This window comes from Mauremys reevesii, linkage group 2 (genome assembly GCF_016161935.1).
Source record: "Mauremys reevesii isolate NIE-2019 linkage group 2, ASM1616193v1, whole genome shotgun sequence".
Lineage (NCBI taxonomy): Eukaryota > Metazoa > Chordata > Testudines > Geoemydidae > Mauremys > Mauremys reevesii.
Genome location: NC_052624.1, coordinates 56,950,887 through 56,974,649, shown reverse-complemented (window position 1 = coordinate 56,974,649; position 23,763 = coordinate 56,950,887). Strand labels below are relative to the sequence as shown.

Genomic DNA, 23,763 nt, shown 5'->3' with positions numbered 1-23,763 from the left:
TACAATATGATGACTCAATATATCCTGTTTCAGAGTAGCAGCCGTGTTAGTCTGTATCCGCAAAAAGAACAGGAGTACTTGTGGCACCTTAAAGACTACCAAATTTATTGTAATAAATGTGTTAGTCTTTAAGGTGCCACAAGTACTCCTGTTCTTTTTTCAATATATCCTGAAGTTGTTACTTAGTTTTAAGTCAGTCCTATATTCAGTTTTTACTACCTCTGAACTTAGAGGTTAAAATTAGGTAGGAATCTTAAGATCTGACCCATTCATTGTTGGTGTATGTAATTTGGCTCTAGGAAAATCTTTGCAGGGCAGTTGTGGAAGAGAACATAGATTTCCCCCATTGTACCACTGAACTAGTTTTGTAACTTCAACACAGAGGAAATGCTAGATGGTGGATCAATTCAAGCAGCCTAGAAAGCAGCAATCCATTGCTGAGCAAGAGGCAAAGGCTAGAGGTGCTTGTGTTTAAGTAGTATAAATGAAGTGTATAATGAAGATGATAAACTATAGTCTTTCAGCACTGAGAGACCAGATTGGAAAGTTGGAAGAAAGTGCCTTAGTCTGATAGTAAAATCCAAGACACACTGAATGTGCAGCTATTTCTAATCAGCAGAACAGGGCATATTGATCAATTAACATAGGGTGAAAATAATACAGGTACAGAGGGACTAAACAAAGCCATCTGCACCAATTTAAGAGCTCCCATGTGGCTATGCAAGGGGACTGCACGTGCAGTAGCTGTACAGAATATTTTCTCACAATATGCCATAGAGGGACTATTACCCCAGATATACCAGGGTAGGTAGATGCTCTGGGGCATGCCAGAAAGGGGATATGGAAGGGGGTCATCAGGTCACTTGTAATGCAGATCCAGTGGCTGACGTGGAGGGCATTTTTTCACATTTTTCTGATGAGATGATGGAGAAGTCTGGGAAAGGGTGCTAAAAATACATAATTAAAAATAACAGGTTTGAGGTGCTGTCAAAGTATTAGGAGGGGGTGACTAAAGTTTCATATAAAATAAAGGATGACATTTTGAAAACATTGTATAACTAGAATTTTTTTCAATAAATCCAGTGGCTAACTGATGGAACGTGAGAGAGGAAAGATGAATTCCCAGATATCTTAATGCTAGATGCATATAGGAATTGTCACAAAAAGAGAGCAGATGGTGAAGCAAGATGTAGAAATCCATCAACAGACAGTATTCAACACTGAAGTATCGACACAGGGGAAAATATGTACAAAGACTTTTCAACACATCAAGAAATTTACCAGAAACACTCATTCCCTATTGCACAATTGTCAGAGAAGCAGATAGCAAAGTGATAACAGAACAGGAAAAACATCAAGATCTCTTTGAAAGAACAGTATGAAAAGGTTTTGCTAAGAGGGAGTAGGATGGTCACCTAATGATCCTCACAGCAATGAAAGAGCCTCCAGCTTTGTTGACAAAACAAAAAGACAAAAACAAAAAACAAAAAAACCCCAAAACCAGCAGTAAAAATTTTTAAAATGAGACAATGATATTTGGAAATTATTCAAAAACACTTGGCAAATGCCTACTGCTTGATTTTTCACACAATGTATCAAAGGGAAAAAAAGGATTTGAATATATCAGATAAGGTGGAAGGAGAATGAAAACTTCATAGTAAGTTCTTCAGTCTTGCATCAGGACATGTCTTGTAAGATTGAGAGCCGAACCCTTGAAGAAAATGACCATCAGGCGAAGATCTGAGGGATATGGTGTTGGAGTGGTCTGCTCTATTAGTCATGGATACAATATAGAGCACAAATAAAGGAATATTAAAATAGGAGAATCACAAAGGAAAGGATTCTCTGGTGAACTCTCATACAAAGGAAACTGTTTTGAGAAGAGGATTATGATGCAAAGTTAAGTGTCAGGACAGTAATCCACATGGATGCTGCAGTCTGTGTGAGTGATTCACAATGCAGGATTGAGGCTTTGGTGAGCAAAAAAAGAGACAGCAGCAAAACATTACTTTGTGGAAAGATGGACAGTCTAGTAATACTGTATGAAAGCTTGTAGTACGCAAGGGAGGTTTGGGGACCTTAACCGTTTTCCAATATCAACCCTCAGATTGAAGAGGGTACTGCTGAGTGATCACATAGGAATGCACAAAAATTGTAACATACTTACATATGCTGTCTAAATATATCTTTTTGTTCGACTTTAAATGAAGCATATAAACTGACAGCAAATTTTTCACATTTACAAATTTGTGGTAATTGGAAACTTACTTTTTCAGAAACATTTTCATAATGATGGCAGGAGAAAAAAAATTCACACTGAACTTGCAGGATCTACATGGAAATGACTGATTGTTATGCATTTGTGCTCATTCAAAGAGGTCTGAAATAGTGTCATATTAGACCATAATATAATATGACACATCATCTCGGGTATTAATTTGCATCACATCAAGATGTAATGCAACATGTCTTGTTGTTTAACACACTGTAGTGAAACATGAGTAATCAAAAGCTTAACTTTTTCATCGTGCAAAGTTACATAATTTCTAAAAGGTTACATAATTTGTAAAATGATCATTTGTAATAACTGAACTCCTAGGCCCTGATTCAGGAAAAATGTAACCACGTGTATAAATCCATCCCTCTTCAGGAAAGCACTTAAGCACCTGCTTAACTATAACCATGTGCTTAAATCCCATTGTTTTATCAGGACATTAGTATGTGGCTAAGCACCCTTTTTGAAGATAGATGTTTTCCCGAATCAGGGCTTTAATATGTAATTTGTAAAACACACACTTAATTAGCAAGTACTAAATTTCTCATGCTAGATTTACCCCATCTCCTGTAAGTGACTTTTAACACTAGCGCCCTAAGCGGTTTCTTTTTTTATTTTTAAGTTACAAAGAAAGATTTGGATATTTTTGAATATAAAATAGTTTAATGCAATATAAATCTGTTGTTTCCACCAGACCTACCAGCTGCGGTGTTCCACTGAAAAGTGTCTACTATGCATGACTGTGTGCATGGTCGGTGAGGGTGGGGAACAAAAGACTGGTTGATTTTGTCAACCATTACCTTTCCTTTGAGTTAGCATGAGGCCAAATTGTAGAGCTAGTCAAAAATATTTCAACAGAACAGTTTTCTGTCCAAAATTTGCTGTTTTGTTTACATTGAAATGCGTTGCGGGAACTTATCAGTTTCATGAAGTTTTCAATGGGAAATATTTCACATAGACTTTATAATCTCAATGTATTTTGCTTTGACATTTATATATTAATTAATTATATTACATTACATTAAGGCTTGGAAGGCGTACGTTTTTATCAGTGAATTTTAATAAACATTGGTTTCACTGTATACACACAAATTGATGAAAAAATATTTCCATCAATAATAATTATTTACAGGTAGGTAAAGTAAGAAAAATGATGCTTGAGAACTTATTACAATTTGATTTAAGGATATTTACTTTGTATATGTTGACATGTGATGGTGACAATTCATGTTTTAACAGTTATAAAGCTTTAACATTTTGGAATCTCCAACATGTTGTCTGACCCACCCATCGTGTGACTTTCCCAATAATTTTCCACAACTCTGAAAATTTAAATCAATAAAAATAAAGAAGCTTAAAAATAAACACAATTATCCATCAAAATTATAAAAAAAAAATCAAATTCTGGCAAGCCTAATTATATATAATGTTAAAAAAATTGTGTGTATATAACATATTACAATTAATACAGTACAAAAGTCAAAACAAAATTGATCAAAATGACAAAGTCTCAGTGAAATATTTCAAATCTTCAATGGTCTAGAAGTGATTTTTTTTTGGAATTTTTGTTTTGTGTGAAATTTCAAAATTTTGAATTTCATTCCAATTTGGACCAATTTTTTCCTAAATGTCAAAATTTCCATTGTTACAAATTCGAGTTCCTGACCAGTTGTATCAAATTGTTGTAGTTTTTTTATTTTTGCCATCCCACGGACCTGGCCTAATAAAAACATAAACACTCACAAAAGATCATTGTGTTTTTCTTTATCTATTCTAGCGCCTCACTGCAGAAGCAGTTTATCAATGTTCCTGAAGAAATTATTAACATCACCATTTCTATAGCAAAATAACTGTTCTATTTTAGTGTAGTTGTAGACATAGTTACTAATGAATCTCTGGAGGAAAAAAAGCTTCTGGTGGGAAGGGTATGTTATAAATATAAAGCTCCATGTCTTATACTGGGTGAAATAAAAGTAGCTAAGAACTCTAATGTGAATAGTGCAACATTCACTATTATAGGTTTGTCAAGATACATTGCCTTGTGCACTACTTATATGAGATTAGAATCTACCCTACTGTTCCTAAAATTAAAGTATATGCTCAACACTGACCATGCATCCAAATATAATTCTTGGGACATATCAGTGCTGATGGCTTGTTTTTATTTTTACATATCCATTAAAAACCATTTAGTACTTTAAATATGGTTTTATGTTACTCAAAGATACTCTACACTGCATACTGCACAATTACACAAAGTTCAGTTATCAGCAAAATCTGATGAATGGTATCTATATTCAACCCAGCTGAAATAAAGATTAAAATAAATAAAATGAATGAGAACAGCAGAAGAACAGTTTTGACAAGCAAGTGTATTTTTAACTCTTATTTTTAGATGGACATAAAGAAATAGAAGATCTACTGCATTCCAAATTTCCATAGTTACTGACTTCTAGCGGAAATGACTTAAAGGGTTAATATTAAAATGATGTAAAAGCAAATGTGGAGAAACTTCTATTGTTGTTTTCCAGCCAGTGCATTTTACTAATGTATATTGGCTTCCACTGTAACATTCTCATTTCACTTAGCAATGCATTTGGAAAAAGTGAATTTTTGTCACACTGCTTGCCAAGTATTTTAAACTGACACCAGCTATGACTAATGACAGTGCTGGAATGTGCTGTTCTCAGTAGAATAGAGGCCTGTACAGACCTAGGAGTTTCCTGGGGTCCAGCTTCTGTCTGTTCAGGGGGCTGGTGCCATATAGCAGTGAATGATGTTCAGAGTGAACCAGCTGTATTTCCTCCAGACTGGCTTTTCGACCTCGAATTCGCTGAAAGAAAACAGCAGAGGCCTACAATATTCCACTGACAATATTTGGCGGGGGGGAAGTAAAGGTCCAAAATAACATTTAGTATGATTAATAATGGGTTGAAATTGCGTCATGCAGGAATGTGACACTGATTTGTTTATTAAAGTACACTAAAGATGAAAAACAAATGCATGTGTGGTTTATCACAAATGCTGTGGTTAAGTATTAACTTATAGTTAGCAAGATACCGTATTTCACATAACAGAAAAAAGAAGTGTCCCTCTCTCTCTTTTTACAAGCCAATAAGATTAGAAAACAAACATAGATGTGTTTTCTATAGTACTCAATCCACATTGAATATCTCAGAATTAAAGAAAACTGTATTCGCACCTGGAAGCCACAGGTGAGTTTTGCTAGTGCCACTATTACTTACCACAGTGTCAATTTATTCTTCTAGAAAGGAAAATATAAAAGTCATACATTTAAAGTAAGCTAAAAGTACTTTTTTTCTTGAATTTAGGATTGGTCTCCATAGAGTTTCATTCTGCCAGACTCAGATTCATTTGCTGCCTCTTTTTTATTTTTATGGCTTCCTTACCTATTGTAACTGGAGTTTGGCCCTTTAAATACTTACCCAGCCTTTACCTTTCCGGTACAGCATTGTTAAACTTCAAGGATATTCTTCTAGCTCCATTAGTCAGTTAAAAAAACTGTAAAAATGACACTTGCTTACTCAACAGATCTTCTCCCTGTGTGTATTTAGTTATATTTGCTTACTATAGTGACATAAATAAGCATTTACTACTTCTGTTAGTACTGCACTCAGTCTATTCTGGTTTATGCATAATCAGCAGCAAGTTCTGATAACGATGTCTTTATTACTGTAGAAGCAGAAAGAAAACAGTTCAACTTAAAAAGCCTAGGTTGTATTTGCAGTGTTGACAACTAGAAACCACATGGGTCAAATCCTCAGCTGGTGCAAACTGTCATAACTCAGGCTGAGGATCTACACCCATCAAATATGGTCTGTATGTAAGTAAATAGATATGAAACTTACTGAGGGACAATACACATGTAACCCCCATGATATTTTCATGGAGTCATTTTTCAAAGTATATACTTCCAGGATTTGGATGACTGTTCTTTTTGATAAATTTCATTTAGGAGCTTATTTTTTCCTGGAGGTAACTTTCTAGCACTCAGTATTACATAACAACCCCCCTTTCCCACCACCACCACCACACACACACACATTGCAAAACACTAAACGTTTCTCTTCATCAGGGCACAAAAGCAACAATTACATATATTTAGTGCCCTACCAAATTCACAGCAATGAAAAACATGTCACAGACCATGAAATCTGGTCTCCTCCGTGAAATCTGATCTTTTGTGTACTTTTATCCTATACTATACAGATTTCACGGGGGAGACCAGCATCTCTCAAATTAGAGTCCCAACCCAAAAGAGGCTCATGGAGGGTGTTGCAAGGTTATTGTAGTAGGGTCGAAGTATTGCCACCCTTACTTGTGTGCTGTCTTCAGAGCTGGGAGGCTGGAGAGCAGCGGCTGCTGGCCAGGCACCCAACTCTGAAGGCAGCACCCGGCCAGTAGCAGCAGCAGCAGTGCAAAAGTAAAGATGGCAATACCATACCATGCCACACTAACTTCTGTGCTGCTGCCTTCAGCATTGAGTCGGGACCCCTACAGTTACACCACCATGAAATTTCAGATTTAAATATCTGAAATTATGAAATTTATGATTTTTTAAATCCTATGACCATGAAATTGATCAAAATGGACCATGAATATGGTAGGACCCTACATATATTTGAAGAGAGCAAGTTCTGAGGAAAAAGAGTTGTCTAGGGTGGTCCAACCAGACTGGGCATAATTTATACTAAGTTAAGCAGAGGCAAATTTTGCTGAATAATCAGAAACATATCCCTAAAAATTAGATCTAGAGGACTGTGGATTAGTCTCCCAAGGGAAATGGTGGAAGTCCTATTTGGTGCATAATTTAAAACTAGACTGGACACAGCAATGGAAAATAAAATTTAGGGAACAATCCATGGACTAAATGACAAGCTCTTTTTTCATCTCCAAATTCTCCCGGCCTCTCCAGTCTCACTTGAGACTTTGTAGGAGCACATTCACATCCTTTTGACACACTTTTCCACAATCAAAATCAGCACATTATGTTTCTTCATGGAGTCAATGATAAAAATATTTTTTCTTCAAAAGTGCGGTGACTGGTAAGATTTGTTTATTCATCCATTCTCTCTAAAAATGTATATATTTTTATCAATTTTTTCACAACATATGTACACAATTCTCTACAGAGATAGGGAGGGAAGGATAGTTTTTAGATCAGCTAAAATATTTTTCTAATCAGATAGATAAACAGATGTGGTGTCAATGTTTTATCAGAATGAGCTTGGAATGGCTGCATTAGTCACAAGTGGCAAAGGCCCAAGTGCAATAAGCAGGTCATCTCAAATAAGTACCCATATACCCTTTATGCTGCATGTTCATACACTTAGATCACAGAGAGGGCTTGTCCACATGAACATTCAGTTTGTAGCAAGTCTGGGTATAAATCCACCCCACATCAGTCTGCCATGCAACAATTGTCCATGTGAACGCTGCTGCCACACACTAACAGTTCCTTAGGGTATGTCTACACTTACCGGTAGATCGGCACTGCTGCAATCGATGCAGGGAGTGTCGATTCAGCGGGTCTGGTGAAGACACACTAAATCGATGGGAGAACAATCTCCCATCGATTTGTGTACTCCACCTCCCCGAGAAGCGGAAGGGAAGTCGATGGGAGACGCTCTCCCGTTGACACAGTGCAGTGTAGAGCCACTGAAGTTGCGTAAGTTAGATCAATTTACCATGGTAGTTTAGACCCACCTTTAGTACATTTTGATCTACTTCACTTTGAAACGGGACTAGACCACAGCGCACTAAAAAACTGTTAGTGACTGTCAGAAGATTCCACATAGTTAATGTGTGGCAAGCTAGTGCAGGGTGGATTTATATCCCAGCTTGCTGCTAACTAAATGTTCATCTAGACAAGCAGATTACAGAAAAACTATTTTAGAAATAGTTTAGGGTTAGGATTTTTTTTAATTGCCATTAGTTGTCATAATCTTTTGCCTGTAGAGTCAGTTTCCATAGTACCAAAACTCCAACTACTCAGGACTTGGGTCAGAATAATGTCATGATTTTCAGGTCCAATATGTCAAGACCTAGCAGGTTATATAAGTAAATGCTGTAACCCCATTAGAAAATTTGGAGTCTCTGTTTTTTCAATGGTGCAAAGTTCCTGTTTTAAGCCCTCATGGGCAACAAGAGGTCAGACAGCATACTGTAGGCATTTTTGTATCTTTCGGTATACACAAGTATATATTTATTTGTTGGGGGGATAAACAGAGATGTGAACTGCTTTATCTGCGTCCCCTAATACTTTCAAGGGCTGAAATATAGCCAATGTAATGTCCTAATTAGTTCTGATTGGCCCTGGAGGTATCTAAATTGTTTTTAAAGTGCCCATACAGATTTCCCTCCTGATGCCCTATCGCTCGTCTACCTGCCCCCTTGCCTTTTGTGTCTCCTTTAAAGTGAGATTATGAAGACGGAATCTTTATTTCAAAGTTCAATAAAAATAATCTGGGAGTCTCAGGCCTCTTTAACAAAACTCTTTCTCCCCTCCCCTCACGAACCGGCCAACGCATCCATGCAGTAAGGCAGCAACAGACACGTAAAACACCCATTAACCCCCCGTGAGAGCATTGCGGGTCACAGCGGGAGCTGAGCCAGCAGCCAGCGCTGGGTCCCTGGGCAGTGTTTGTACGAGGCGGGAGGAGGCTACGCTCCCCACATGGGGCAAGAAACGCCGGATGCGGCAAAGCTCCCGTTGGTGGCGCACGGTCCTGCCGCCTTTGCAGCGCCGCGGCCGGCAGCTCTGGAGAAGCGCGGCCGGACTGAGGCTCCGCCCCGAGGCCCCGTTCCCGCGCAGCCGCTGCCCCCGTGGCCCCGCCCGCACTGCGCCTCTTCCCGCTGAGGCCCCGCCCCCTTCCACCGCCCGCACTGCGCGTCCCCACTGCTCGCTCTTAAGGCAGGAGGGGGCAGAAAGGAGCAAGCGGTGGGTGGGGAGGGAGGAGGAGGAGAGGGCGGGGAAGGACAGGGAGCTGGGGGGAGGAGGGAGAGGGGGTGGTGCTTGGGCTGGAGAGGGGGCGGGGCCAAAGTCCACGCACCAGTGGCCCTCCCACTTTTTGGAGCTTCCCGCCCTCGCGCCAGCCTCCACAAGCACAAGAGGTGCGGGCTGCCTGGGGCTGGGTCGCTACTCCCCATCTCACGCCGAGGAGTAGCTGCAGCCTTGGCTCTGCTCCTTCCCCCCCATGTGCCAGCCAGTGTAGCTGAGCCAGTACATTTGGGGATGTACTCTTCTGTGCCAGGAAAAGAGTTGGTACAACTTATTCTCCACCCTGGAGTAAGTGGGAAGCAGGAATCAAAGCGTTATTTGTGAGTCACAATTCAGTCACTGTTCTGGCTCCTGAGACAGCACAATTGTGCACTGCCCTGATGGTATTAATTTTGATGGAATATATGGGAACAAAGAGTTAAAGGTGTCAGCATGACCCTTTCACTGTCCAACATTAAACAGTTTTAAGTAAGGTTCAGGGTTTGGTATATAGAGTTCTTAGTCTGCTTAGCACCATGGCAAGTACACTATTAACAATCTTCTTAGCTTTTTATAGTCTTTGGAAGGAAAAGAAGCACTAGTCTGACAGGCTCTTGGATGGTAGTAATTGTCCTTTAGGGGAAAAATAGAAAAAGTTAGTTGAGATAGGTTGGAGTTGTTATTAAAATCCAAACCTATTTCCTAGAAGACAAAACAAGACAAACACAAGAGGGGAAAGAAAAGATTAGCAAAGAGAAAAAATGCAGCGTCTGTCTCTTGTGTTGACATTCACTTGCAGCCTCGCTGCTGGAATAAACACGTGCATGGCACACAGTTGTATTAGCCACTCTGAAAATTAGCAAATTTGTGCCAACATCAGGCTGTTTAGGGAATTGCTTTTAACTGCCTCTTTCATTGCAGGCTTTTAACAGTGTTGCAATAGATACAGTCTTGGCTGACTGAGTCAGACTCTTACTAGATAGAAGACAAACAGAGAAGGAAAGAAAAAGGAAGAAATAAGGTGGGTGTAATATTTTGGGGTGCAACCCAGACCAGTGAGAAGTTGTGTCACCGCCTGCTCTGTAAACCCAAGTGCCTTAAATGCTCTGCTGCTGTGTTCACAGCCTGTACACCATCAGCCAGTAGACAAGCATGTAGTTCCCTGAGTGTCTGTGTGTACTATGCAGCACTGGCTCAGCACTCTGACCCCAACAGGCTGCCTACAACACAACAGCTCTACCCTGGTCTCCAGAAGCTTCGGTGATTACTTGCAGGGTGACCCCAATACGCTCAAATTCCCAAATTTCCATCTGCCTGGAAGTTTCGAGCCCTGTCCTGGAACACTCAGAGAAGTAGGAAGGTTCATTGAGCCTTAAAAGAGATAAAAGTGCACTTTATCATTTTAACTGGAGTGAACAATCTCTTCAATTCAAACAGGGCACTGAGCTGAATTATAGTAAAAATAAAACAAGTTTATTAACAAAAGGACATAGGTTAAGTGATACCAAATAGAAGGGATTGAAACTAGAACGGGTCAACAAACGAACAAAAGTAAAAATATACTTTCTAATGACTAAGACCTAACTTAACATGGCTGACCAGATGCTCTGGCCAGGACCCAACACACGGTCCACAAAGCGCTAGGTTTCTTTGTCTCCTCAGGTGTCAGATAAAGATGGAGTCTCTCTTTGACCCTTATGTTCCAAAGGAATTGTCTTTGTCCTAAAAGTCAGGAATGCCTTCTGGTGAGTCAGTCTCCTGTGTCTCTCTGGGATGTAGGAGCCATGTTCATTCTCTGTCTCTTGAGTTCAGGCTCAGGATAACCCCTGCTCATTTAGCTTGATGGCTTTGTTTCTACTAATATGTGAACTGAAGTCAACCCACATTCCTTTGTTTATGACAAACCTGTTTGTTACTTTTACATAGGTTAGGCCGTCTGGTTTTAAACATGTACTAGTAACATCAAACAGAGACAATTCAGAACTTTACATATGATGTGGTTACATTCATTTTATAATGATATTACTGACCAATATGTTATTAGTTTTCAAATGATACCTCACAGGGCACATTCTGTATAAATATCCTTGCAGTAGTGTGTAGTATGTGAATACACGGGTGCCTAGGTTCACAGTGGGGAAGAAGAATGACACATGAAGCGTGGCGATGACAAAGTTTCACATCCCAGGTGTGGTTTAGCCAAGGCCGGTGGATGTCATCTGGGTCCCTTTTTCTGGCCCGGCCTGGTCAGGACATCTTTCAGGATCAGAATGACAGAGGCCCAGCAGTGTTAAAGAAGATCCCAGTGTCCCAAGAGGTAGCCATAATGTTGAAGCTTGCTGCAGTGGTTGCTGGCAAACATCTTACTTCTTCATTTTCCCCCCAAAATCTTTTCTTTTAAGATCCCCAAAGGGAGAAAGACTAATTCAGTCTTTTTGTCTCCCATTTTCACATTTTCCCATCAACATTTATTGCTGTAGGCCTCTGTGTCATTTTATAAACTTTCAGTCACTTCTCATACACCTCTACCCCGATATAATGCGATCCAATATAACATGAATTCGGATATAACATGGTAAAGCTGTGCTCCGGGGGAGGGGCTGTGGATCAAAGCAAGTTCGATATAACGCGGTAAGATTTTTTGGCTCCTGAGGACAGCGTTATATCAGGGTAGAGGTGTAGTTGAGGCCATAATTAGGGTACTTCTGTAGGCCCAATTATCAAAACATCCCTTACTTAGGATACATTGCAAAGTCCAATCTAGCAGCTAGGTAGCACTCTGCAACTTTCAGTTGCCCTGTTCTGATGTATCACATGACACTTACTTGGTTATCCTGTGCTCGTAGACCTTTGTCAGACCGAGTAGGTGCATCAATAAATGCACAAGCAACAGCTCATCTTATATGAAAATATTATGTCAATGTTTTACACACAAATTAAAGTCCCCAGTATTGTAAATGCTATATAAATTATTCCATTCTAACCCTCTGTTTTCAGTCACTAATAAAAACAACAAGGAGTCCTTGTGACACCTTAGAGACTAACAAACCTAATGATTTTCTAAAACTCACCGTTCAAACTAAAATTTTCATGGCTTGGTCATGGGCTGAATGGAAATTAATTATTTTTCTTTAAGTTGATGGTAAAATGATCCAGCCATTTTGGAGTAAAAGCAACGTGGAAGGAGTAAAAAACACTCCTGTTCCATTCAACAATTATTTTTTGTGTGCAAATCTTTATATGAACAGCTAAAATGTCTAAGGGTAGCCCAATGCTGCAAATGCTTTGTTAAATAAGGTTAGACTTAAGCATATGCTTAATGTTAAGTATGTGCTTAAGATGCTTTGCTGAAACTGGGCCTTAGAGTTCATGAAAAGTAAAAGACAGACTGGACTGTCAAATGAAATCCTCTCTTTAGCCAGAGAAAAAGTTCAAGACAAACACCAGCACTGTGCACGTCCCTACATCTCCTTATCGAAGCACCTCAAACTTGTATCTCTTCAGATTTCAATTTATTGGATGAAAAGGCTATTTTTATACTGGAACCATTAAAATAGCAATTTCTCAATAGTTTAAACAAAGAATATACAACAAGCTATGAAATTCCATTCGTAAAACGTAAGTAAGCTTTCACAAAATGCTTTCTTTGAGACATCTAGGGAGACCAAATTAGTTGAATGTGGCTTGAGTTAAAGTGCTTTGTTTCCTCAAAGTTCCTGCAAACTTACAGGTTCCTACAAGATCTGAAAGGTTACATTTTAATTTGTAAAATAACTGAATTGTGGGAGGGAAATCTTAAATATTTAATATGAAAAAGATTATTTTGGCCTAATATTACACATAATAAAAACATAACATTTTTCTACTTTTAATTGTATTCAGACCTATAAAATGGTTGAGGTCCCATTATATCACCCTGGCTTACACTGAGTACTAATCAGTGGAATGACTTGTGAAGTAAAGTGCTACAGGATCAGAGTAAGGGCATCTGAATCCGGCCCTTAATGATTTACATAACACTGTATAACAGGGGTCGGCAACCTCTGGCACACTGCTCACCAGGGTAAGCACCCTGGTGGGCCAGGCCAGTTTGTTTACCTGCCGCATCGGCAGGTTCGGCCAATCGCGGCTCCCACTGGCCACGGTTTGCCATCCCAGGCCAATGGGGGTGGCGGGAAGCCGCGGCCAGCACATACCTCGCCCGTGCCGCTTCCCGCCGCCCCCATTGGCTTGGGACGGTGAAGCGCGGCCAGTGGGAGCTGCGGTCTGCCGAACCTGCCGACTTGGCAGGTAAACAAACTGTCCCGGCCCGCCAGGGTGCTTACTCTGGTGAGCCGCGTGCCAGAGGTTGCCGACCCCTGCTGTATACAAAAGAAAGGAAACCATGCAGACCACCCATGATCAGTCAACTATTATGGCAGCTGCTCCGATAGTGTTTGTAAACAATAAGGCTTTTTTCTTTTAGATGTCTCTCTGATTATTTTTTACCTGCGGCTTGTTGCAGCTTCATGTAACCTGTTAACATGCCAGTTGCATTCTTCTGTACATTTTCTAGTATGGATCTGAACCACAAAGTTCCAGATCCAAATTTTCCAAAGTTTTAGAAGTGTTCAGATCCAAGTTTTGGGATTGGCTCTTCACAAAGGTAGATAGGGGCCACTCATAACATTTCTATCCAAACCCAAAGTTTCCCAGCGATTGGGAGTGTCAGGATTCAGGGTTTCAGTTTAGGTACATCTGTAATATAAAAAGTAACAGCAAACTCCAAGATATGCTGTTGTAATGAGATATGCTGTTGGAACTTCATGGGTTCTAGAAAACTACTGGACTACTGAATTATAATGTACCCCAGGCATGTGACACGGATCCTAAGACTCAATTTACACCACATTATAGGTGCTGCCTTTCCAAGATTCAACACAGTTTACTGATTAGTAATGTCAGCTTCTTTACTGCAGAGATTATGTAACTAAAATCCACACTGCATCTTCCTTAGGTTCTTTTTTTGTTCATTATGACCCTGAGTCAGCAAAGTAATTAGGCCCCAAATTTAGCAAAGCGCTTGACTTTAACTTATTCCTTAAGCATATGTTCATGACCCATTGTAATCAATGGAACAACTCATGCTAGAAGTTACATGTGTGCTCGAGGACCTTGCTGAGTCACAGCCTACTAAAACATTTTAAAAAATGAAAGCAAATGAAAAAAACAGCCTGTTAGAGTGTTGCCATCTAGTTAAATTAGCGTATATAACAAATCCATTGCAGTGCTTGTTACATCATAGTTCTATGTGCTCAGTTCCCTACAGAGCAGAAAATCTCTGTGTATAGTTAGTGTTTCCTGAAGAAGTGACCTACAGTGCTAGTTCATGTGGATTTGCAAAAACATTAGTAAACAACACAATGTAATGTGAAAAACAGAGTATATGAGCTGAGGAAATGACTTGATCCTACAAAATGTAAGCACCTGCTAACTTTACTTATGGGAGTAGTGTCCATTGAACTCTGCTAGGCCCTGCTCCTGAGAAGCAGTCAGCACCCTCAACTCCCAGGGACTTCAATAAGATGTGTGTTCAGCACCTCTCAGGAGGCATTAAATGCCTTGCAAGATTGAGCCCCTTGTGCGTGTTTCCAAGATTTGCAAAATGATGAATGGAGGCTGTTTTCAGTCCACTTTTAATTAACTTATTATGCTCTAATACACAATCATAGAATCATAATAATGTAGGGCTCGAAGGGATCTTGAGATGTCATCTAACCCAACCCCTGTTTGGAAACAGAACCAAGTAAACCTAGATCATCCCTGACAGATGTTTGTTCAACCTGTTCTTAAAAACCTCCTATGATAAGGATTCTACAGCCTCTGTTGGAAGCCTATTCCAGAGCTTAACTTCCCTTATATTGGACAATGTTGTAAATGTAAAGGAAATTAAAATATAAATACGTTAAATACCAAAGTTGCCCAGATATTGTCTAGAGAATTGGGCTTCAAGTGCCTTGATTTTCTGACCGAATGCCCATTTCACTCCTGGGACAATAAGAAAAGCTTATAAATGCAAGTTTTATATGCTGAAACATGACAAGGTGAAACATGCAATTATGGAGATAATGGAGATGATTAATAAATAACACAATGTTCTTATGCTGTTATGAAAGCGAAATTGTTAGCTGTCTAAAGAAACAAACAATGATCCTATTGGAAGGATTGTAACTCCCTTTTGATATCTGTCTATCTATCTATCTATCCTTTACATTATCTCTCTCTAGGTATCCCCAGGTGAACACAACTAAAGTCTGGATTTCACGTTATATTACATGTAGAAGAAATTTACACAACTACAGGTGGATAAATTAATGTCAGTGTGCAGATCCCATTTTAGGAGAGGAAAGCAGGCATCAGAATGTGCAAAATTTAAGTAGTCAACCAATCATTATAGAGACAATGTATTCTATTATTACGGAAGTGACACAGACTTAGGATTTATTAATTTGCCATATGAAGCTATCTGGTCTTTATTACCTCGCACTTGTTTAGCAACCCAGTTTCTTGCAGCCTTGACCAGATGCTTTGTATTCTTCCAGCATGCTCAGGATGGTTGTTGTTGTTGCCACACATGCATTGGTGCTTCAGCATTAGACTGTCATAGACAACACCTTCAGCACAAAGACAATACAACAAGAAAATAGAAGTAAAACTGAAATACAAGGTATAATATTCTATACAATGCTTCCATCATGAACAGATTTTATTTAATACCCAAATTTACCAAAACCAAATTCCTAGCTCTTAACATCCCTTAACTTTGGGCATATCAAAATTTGGATCCCAAATGTGCATATTAATTATTATGACAGGACCTAGGATCCCCAGTCATGGACTAGCCCCCATTGTGCTAGACACTATACACAAACACAGAATATCTTGTCCCAGCATAGAAGATAAAAGTAGAATCACTGAGGAATAATGCTACCAGACCACATAATCTGAAAAGAATGATATTGAAAAGTACTGTACCTTGTGAACAGTTTTTAATAGGTAGCATAATTCAATTGAATTACTGAATCCTTTATTTATAGTTTATTCAATTGATATTTTTGTGGCATGGCAAGGGCATATATTTATTGCAGAGTATGGGAAAATCACTCACACGACTCCTGAAAGCTTGATTCAATGTGTTGAAAAAGGCCCCTAAAATGGGACAGAACAAGTCCTTATTTTTGTTGTTTGAAAGTAACAGAAAATGTAGATTTTAAACCTGCTGTGTACGACATTTAAGTGAGTGGTACAAACACAGCAGCTGGAGCCAAAACCCTTCATTCATCAAAGAAAAGAGTTATACCCTGCATGAATTTACGACTAAATTTTGCAGTCAGGTCCAAATGCAAGGCTCCCTTCGAATTTGGTTTACTCATATATCCAAGGCCAGAACAATTTAGCACCAAACAACTCTCAGTATCATGTCAGTTTTAGTTGCATCTTGGGAGCAAGAAGCTTTTAGGGTATTTTGGTCACTGGGCTCAATGCTAGCCTTTCATTTCAAGTCATGATTTAAAGCCAAGTCTAAGACACTGACAAGTCATTTTTATTTATTTATTTATTTATTTTAATTCTGGTGTTTGTATTTCCCTCAGAAATGACTGAAATAAAAAATATTTTCCTAACCATTTAGGATCTTTTTCATTTGGAAAAACTTTGTATTTTTTTCCCTCTTGCATTTGGATGGGACTGAAATTAACAACTTCTGTAAATTACACAGTTCAGCACTTAAAACTTCCCTCTTATGCACCAACATCACTGATTATGCCAACACATTTCTGGTAAAATGTATTAGTCTGCTGTTTCTGAACAGTCAGCCAGTGAGGAAAATATAAAATTAAAGGTCAGATTCAACAAAGCAATTAAACACATTCAGCACATGTGTAAATTAATCATAAGCACATGCTTAAGTGCTATGCTGAATCGGGGCCTGTTTGCACTATGGGTAATGCAAAGTTAAGGTTGAATTTAAAAGGTAGAGCATTCCAAATTATGGTGCTTCTGATACCTTAATTCTTCTATATTACCAATCCTGTGCACTTTAAACCTGATCCTGTGCTGGGAGATTTTCTATTCACTTCAATGGCTATGAATGTCGGATTGGTCTACAAAATGATAATACGCTAGTAAAGTTTACATATAACATGAGCAAGAAAAAGGACCTATATGCAACATGGCGAAATTTATGTTGATTGAGCATCCTTGGTGTAGCAAACTTAAAAGTGCATTAACGCTAACTTTTTGCATTGACTTACCTGGTTTGTTTTCTTTTAAAGGAAAAAAGGAAATCTGGAGGTAATCATCTAATACAGCTTAAAAGCTCTGCTGGCATTGCCGATTCAGTTTAGAATTTCTTTTCTCTACAGCTATTTGCATTGCACAGTTTACAAGCTTTCCTGCCTCATCATCGGGGCTTATAAATTCTCAGAACCAACAAATGCACACTTATGTAGGTGAATACTCATGTGTTATGCATCTCTCTTCTATGCCCATATAGCTTTATTTTTATGCTCAGTATACAACTTTCCAGTGGGCAATACTTGATTAAATAAAGCATATTTTTTTCAAACTAACTAAAAGCATATGTCTGGTAAGTATTGTGGCTAGATTTTCAAAAGGTATTTAGACACCTAAAGATGCAAGTAGGTACCTAGTGAGATTTTCAAAAATCACGTAAGCAAGTTAGGTGCCTGAGTCCCATTGATTTCAGTGGTTCTGCTCACAGTGCCTAAAGTTAAGCATCTGCAAAGTCTTTACAGGATCGGGGCATATAAAACTTAGCCCTCGCTCCACTTGGGATTTGTCCTGATTATTCCAGTTCCCCAGAGGGTCTCCCAGAGTAACCCCAATTCTAATCAACAGAAATAAAAATACTATTAAAAGCAATTAAAAGATGCTGTGTAAATAGTTACTTTTTTGGAAATTATATAGGCATATGTGGCTTTGACAATTTTGAGGCTGTTTGTTGATGATGCCTAGCAATGCAGATAACCATGCAAACATTACATTTTTAGAGGTGGCAATAATGTTCCATTAGCATGTTCCCTAATACAGAGTAAAACAAAAATGTAATTTTTATGGTAATGGAGTTATTTTCTCCAAATCAAAAAATGAATTCAGCTTGGTTGAAGTAATGGGTCACTACTATAATTTTACAATGGAAACATCTACCCCAAAATTTTAAATGGTAAGATATTCACACCACCAAGTGCATAATTTACTTCTAAACAGGATTATTTGGTTTAAAAAGAGACTGAAATACACATTTTCATTTACTGAAAGCATCTAAATTGATTTAGGATGTGCAAGTAATTCAGTGACACACAGCACATGTGTTTGGTACAATACCACAATGCAGCAGCAGAGCTCACTGCTAAAAATAGCCTGTAGGATTTCCCCAACAGGATTCAGCCAACAGTCTCCCCACCCCCACAGAAGAAGAGACAACTGTTTTCAATTGCAGGCTGCTGTGGAACATTAGTAAAAGACGGTTACTCTGTCTTTCTAGAAAAAATGCCTAGGGCCAGATTCAGATCTCATATGCCTTTGTCTAAATCCACTGAGGCCAGTAAAGTTATTCAGGGTTTACACCAGTGTAACTGAGGTTAGCATCTGGTCCTTAGTGACGGAATGGAATGGTGACCTCACTCAACCATGCAATGATAGCTAAGGAAACAAAGAAATCTAGCTTTCATTTGGGTCAGAAAAGGTGAGTTGCTCTTAGTCAGGATAGAATGAGATTTATGCTATTCCAAAATTCCTTATCTGGATCAACTTTTTTAATACCATTTGAAAAAATGGTGGGGACACCTAAAATTGTGGCTAATAAATATCTTGATGACAATGTTTTCTATGAAGCTGCAACTGTAAGATGTCATTGAGAACAATAATACCAATAGCAAAGCCCAAGAGAAAGGGTTCTAATAATAAAACAGCATAACAATCTAAAAAAATGTCAGAAGTCTGATATAAACTGACTAAATGAATGTTTATCAGACAATGCTGTCGTTCCCCATCGTTAGCTCATAGCCGTGTGCTTGCATGACAGTATTCTGAATCCCAGGTTTTTGCTAATAGTGGTCTCTCCCACATCTCACAGACCAATGGCAGTTTTAAGTCAAGCATTCAAAGGTTTGGAAATGCCAAAATTAAGGTTGACTCTGCAACCTGAATTCGGCCCTCTTGTGTGTATTTATTATCCCAGACTCCATCCGTAGCAGCACCACCTATAACACTATCACCTATCACACCTATAGCACTACCAGCATTATCTATAATTACAACTCCCTCTTCACACTATTGGCATTTGCCTTATTGCAGCTGCTCATTGCAGGTTTATACGCATTTCTTTTGGGACATCTACAATCTTCTTACTCTCCGAGAGTGAGACTCCTATACCAACAGTATCTTTGGAGAAGGAAAAAAATGTTTAAATTGTGATTTTGTTTCTCTGAGGATGTTGTCTTGCAGTCATTAACCCATTCACCCACTTCCCTTTAGTGTTTACAGGTTACCTTTTTCAGGTATTTTTTCTTTTGCATCATTTTTCATTTTTTCTCTGAGGCACATTTTTTTATATCATGCTGATCACCTCCAGTTGTCTCTCTCTGCAAACTTTATTTCCTGCATAGTCAAGTAACTGAAATATTTGGAGGGCAGTGACTACACTTGGCAGGCTGATCAGTGGTGGCCATTAAGGGGTCTGGCTCGCACTCTGTTCCACTACTGTGCCCTCAAGAATTATAAACTTTAAGAGCTAGGGTAGCTCTGCCAGTCTTATGCTAAGGAGCTATGACCCAAGAGAGAAACCTAAGAAATAATATTTTAAGAGAAGCAAAATTACAAGTCATTTTCCCTTTCTTCCTATCAGAATAAGCAAAGCATGATTTATCTCTCACCTGTAGGCACACACTGTATTTTTAAATTTATATTCCTATGGGTTAGATTCTCTTTCTTCTGATTAGCTGCAATTGGGGAACCAGGCTTTCTGTTTAAAACATTTTCTTCCTATCATTGGAGACTTTCAGGCCCCTCAATCTTTCTGTGGATCAAATACTTATGAGCTGCTCATTGAATGTCTGGAATAGATGGTGTCTGCCCAAGAAAACCTCTCCATCGATAGCTTTCACACAAAACTGTTAAAAGACTTGAAGCCTCTAGCCGATATCACTGTCCCGTGACTGATCACCTCATTTGTGCTGCCATTACTTTGTTTTTCATAGTGAAGAGCACACCCCTGCAGGACTGACTGATATTCCCACTGGAATCAAATGAAGATGTTGAGAATCATATCCCAGCCTTGCCACTTACTGGTGGTCTCTTTTCAATGCATTGGTGGTCTCTTTGCAAAGAGAACATGAACAAGAGAGGCAGAGGATGGGGAAATAAAAGAAAAAATTGTAAATGACTTAAAGACACCAAAAATGCACCTGTTGCTACATTGCCAGAGCCAGTGGACGATAATAATTTATGACTGTGTGAATATTAACCCTGTGATTTATCAGCTGCATTGGTTGATTTAATGCCAATAAAGCATCATAAAACCCAGTAACGGTGAGGTTAAAAATGAATGCATTGCTACAGGAGATATTCAAGGCATTTAAATCAGTTGAGCCCACATGAACAGTGCATTTACTCTGCCTATTAAAAGAGGTCCTTAGGGAATCCTACCAGTCATGTAGACAGGCTGGATGGGCCGGTCCATTGCTGGATGAGGTAATGTGGAAGCTGCAGGGGAAGACTGGGTCCTGGAAACAGGCCGATGTTTATCTAATCCTGCCATGCCAACTGTAGCCATCTGAGCCTGGTACATTTGCAACTGGTGGATACGCTGATGCTCCAGGATCTGCTGTTGCCAAGAAAACAGCACAGTAGAAAGAAATGTGAGAAGGGATCAAGTAAGACACTGAGAGAAACATGTCAACAAATTAAGTTCATTAGGTCAGGGCTGTAATAAACAGTGTGAAAAAAAAACCCCACCTAAGACCTAGTCAATAAATCCATTCAACAGATGTTTTCACACTGACACTAGGGGCTGCCCGCATTGCTGAGTACTATGTGATGGCAGGCAATCTTTCAATTCTCACTGATGGAAAGAAACAGCTCTACCCACACAGAGTAACATTTGACTGAAGACTTTTCTAATAAGTTGATAATAATAAGCAGGCTCTGTACTGTTATAAGTCTATGTGAGGGAGAAAAAAAATCTTCCTACAGTACCTCATTCTGAGAGAAGGATCCTAAGCACTTGCACTTAATTTGTTGAATCTAGTGGGCCAAATTTTACAAAGGCATCAATTTAATTTTCATCAAGATGGCTGGAAAATGAGAAACATTTGAACAGAAATTTTTGTGAAAAATTTAGGAATGTAGGAATTGCCATACTGGCTCAGACATAAATTCCATCTGGTCCAGTAACATGTTGCTGACAGCACCAGATGCATTAGAAGAAAGTGGAAGTACCACACAGTAGACAGATGTGAGAAGATAAGAGAAGATAGATTTATCCCTTTTTTGTTTGTCAAAAAATGTGGAAACTCAAAATTTTTCAGTGCACTCTTGGGTGAAACTCTAGCCTTACTGAAGTCAATGTGAGTTTTGTCATTGACTTCAGTACAGCCAGAATTTTGTCCCAGGCCTTAATTTGTTATGCACATTCCTAGGCCCACAACTGATTGCTGATGCAAAACTGATGGTGTAAAACTGAGATTTTTACAAAAATATTTAGCTCTAAAAATAACTGAAATATAGATCTCCATTTTAGGGCTATAAGCTGCATTTTTCTTCACCAGGCGCTTATGTTTACTGATGTTCTTTGGAACTAAGCAACATATAATCAATGCATTGGCTCATTTAGTTCTGCTGCAGACTTGGGTGCAATAGCAAGTCCGGTTTGCCAAAGGCCTGGACTGCCATGGAAGGTATTTTTCAATGCTCAGAGAGCGGAAGTAGAGTTCAGTTTGTACACAAAAGCAGGCGGGAGCACACTATTTCTCCTAGCTACCTATAGAATGAATCCAAGATTCCTGTGAAGTGTAAGTAGCGGTCCTGTGGGAGAGGGAATTAAAGCTTTTCCAAGCGACAGATACTCAAAAGAGGGGTATTCAACAAGAGATGAAATGGGAACCAACAGTTAACAGACATGAAAGCCCCCTCACCCACATTAATACCCAGAGTCCCCACTTCAGTGAGCTGTTGTTGCATCACAGAGTATAAACTGCCTAGTTGTATTGCCATAAAATGATGCAACATAGAAAGAAAATGCAAATAAATAAAAAGAGCTTTTACAGAAAGTTGCTTGGTTTTAGGTCATGAACTGTTTTCTTTCTTTCTTTTCTTCTTTCAGTGGTGGTGGTGTAGGGTGTTATAAATTCACAGTTACTTGGTAATAGCTCAAGAAATCACTTCACCCAACTCCTTTATGAACATATCACAGGCACCAGACACATAAAGGAATCCCCTTGATAGTATGTTGTTTTAACACACCTGCTGAAGTGGCATAATGTGATAGTAAGATATGTGCTGTGCACCAGATTGAATGTGTCTTTTGTAGCCATCGCTGTGTGAAGTGCTCATCGAATGGACGGAATAGTTGTGCATTGGCAGGATAAAGAGGAAACATTCTATCTGTGGAGGACAGAGGCAGACAGAACAGAGGACAAAGGCAGAGTCGATCTAAGTGAGTTTATTCTGTTCACATCTAGCTATGGTTTCCTGGGAGAAAGCACGAGCAAAGTCTGAGAACTTGGATATGTGAATTCAAGAGGAGAGGGACATTGGACATCCAATATTTTTATGTGCTTTTAAATAGTTACGGTACTTTTGACCTTCGTGCACTCTATATTTGTGTTTGATCTACATGGTATCTATAAAGGGTACTGTTTTCAGCTGTAGCCAGAAGGACTGCTTTTTCTACGTGTACCACGCTGAGTGTATTGTATCTAACAGCTTGTCTACCAGATATTTTAGTAAGAGTTTCTGGTAAAATTTGCTGAAGACCGAGAGAGAAGCTAATTCATGGGTTTCTTATTCTGCTAAAGTCTGTCCTCACATAAACCTATACAAGTATCTAGAAATTGCAACAAGCCTATTTGACGTAACCAGTTTAGAAAAGGAAGAGGAATCGTGGTAGGATATTCATTTTAACAGCCACTGCTCTACTGCTAGGTTAACACTAGAACTAATAATCTGTGCATAGCTTCTAAAATGTGTTAAAATAACTTGTAGTAATTTGTATAATGGGGATTCATTTTGGGGTGGATTATTCTTTCAAGATATCACAAAGCCCCTTTTACTTTAAGAATCAAGATTTTAGATACCGAGCAGATGTCCTCTTATCATCATGGCTTCTGTTTTAGGTTTGATTAGTTTTGAGCCAGAGATTTAGACAGAATTCCAGAATTAGGTTAAAGAACACAGCCACTGAGCTCTTTGATTTTTTTGATAAATAGCA

General features: G+C 39.0%; 1 protein-coding gene and 1 long non-coding RNA gene across 4 annotated transcripts in view; one reads left to right on the top strand and one right to left on the bottom strand.

Annotated features, from left to right (window-relative positions):
* Positions 1-23,763, bottom strand: part of HDAC9 (histone deacetylase 9) — a 666,736-nt gene that overhangs the window by 163,494 nt on the left and 479,479 nt on the right. The window contains exons 18-20 of the mRNA XM_039523937.1: positions 20,982-21,159; positions 15,795-15,928; positions 4,988-5,108 (exon numbers count right to left, since the gene is read on the bottom strand). Of these exons, the coding sequence (XP_039379871.1) occupies positions 4,988-5,108; positions 15,795-15,928; positions 20,982-21,159 (433 nt within the window). The remainder of the gene's footprint in view (positions 1-4,987; positions 5,109-15,794; positions 15,929-20,981; positions 21,160-23,763) is intronic.
* Positions 9,397-23,078, top strand: LOC120397679. Of its 3 annotated transcripts, none has more exons than XR_005593928.1 (6): positions 9,397-9,584; positions 10,197-10,296; positions 10,938-11,020; positions 12,780-12,893; positions 15,542-15,981; positions 22,864-23,078. It is a non-coding gene; the product is annotated as an uncharacterized LOC120397679 (long non-coding RNA). The 3 variants fall into 3 exon arrangements; XR_005593925.1 differs by lacking the exon at positions 22,864-23,078 and adding an exon at positions 17,588-17,748; XR_005593927.1 differs by lacking the exon at positions 22,864-23,078 and adding an exon at positions 17,588-17,748 and having other exon boundaries at positions 9,561-9,616.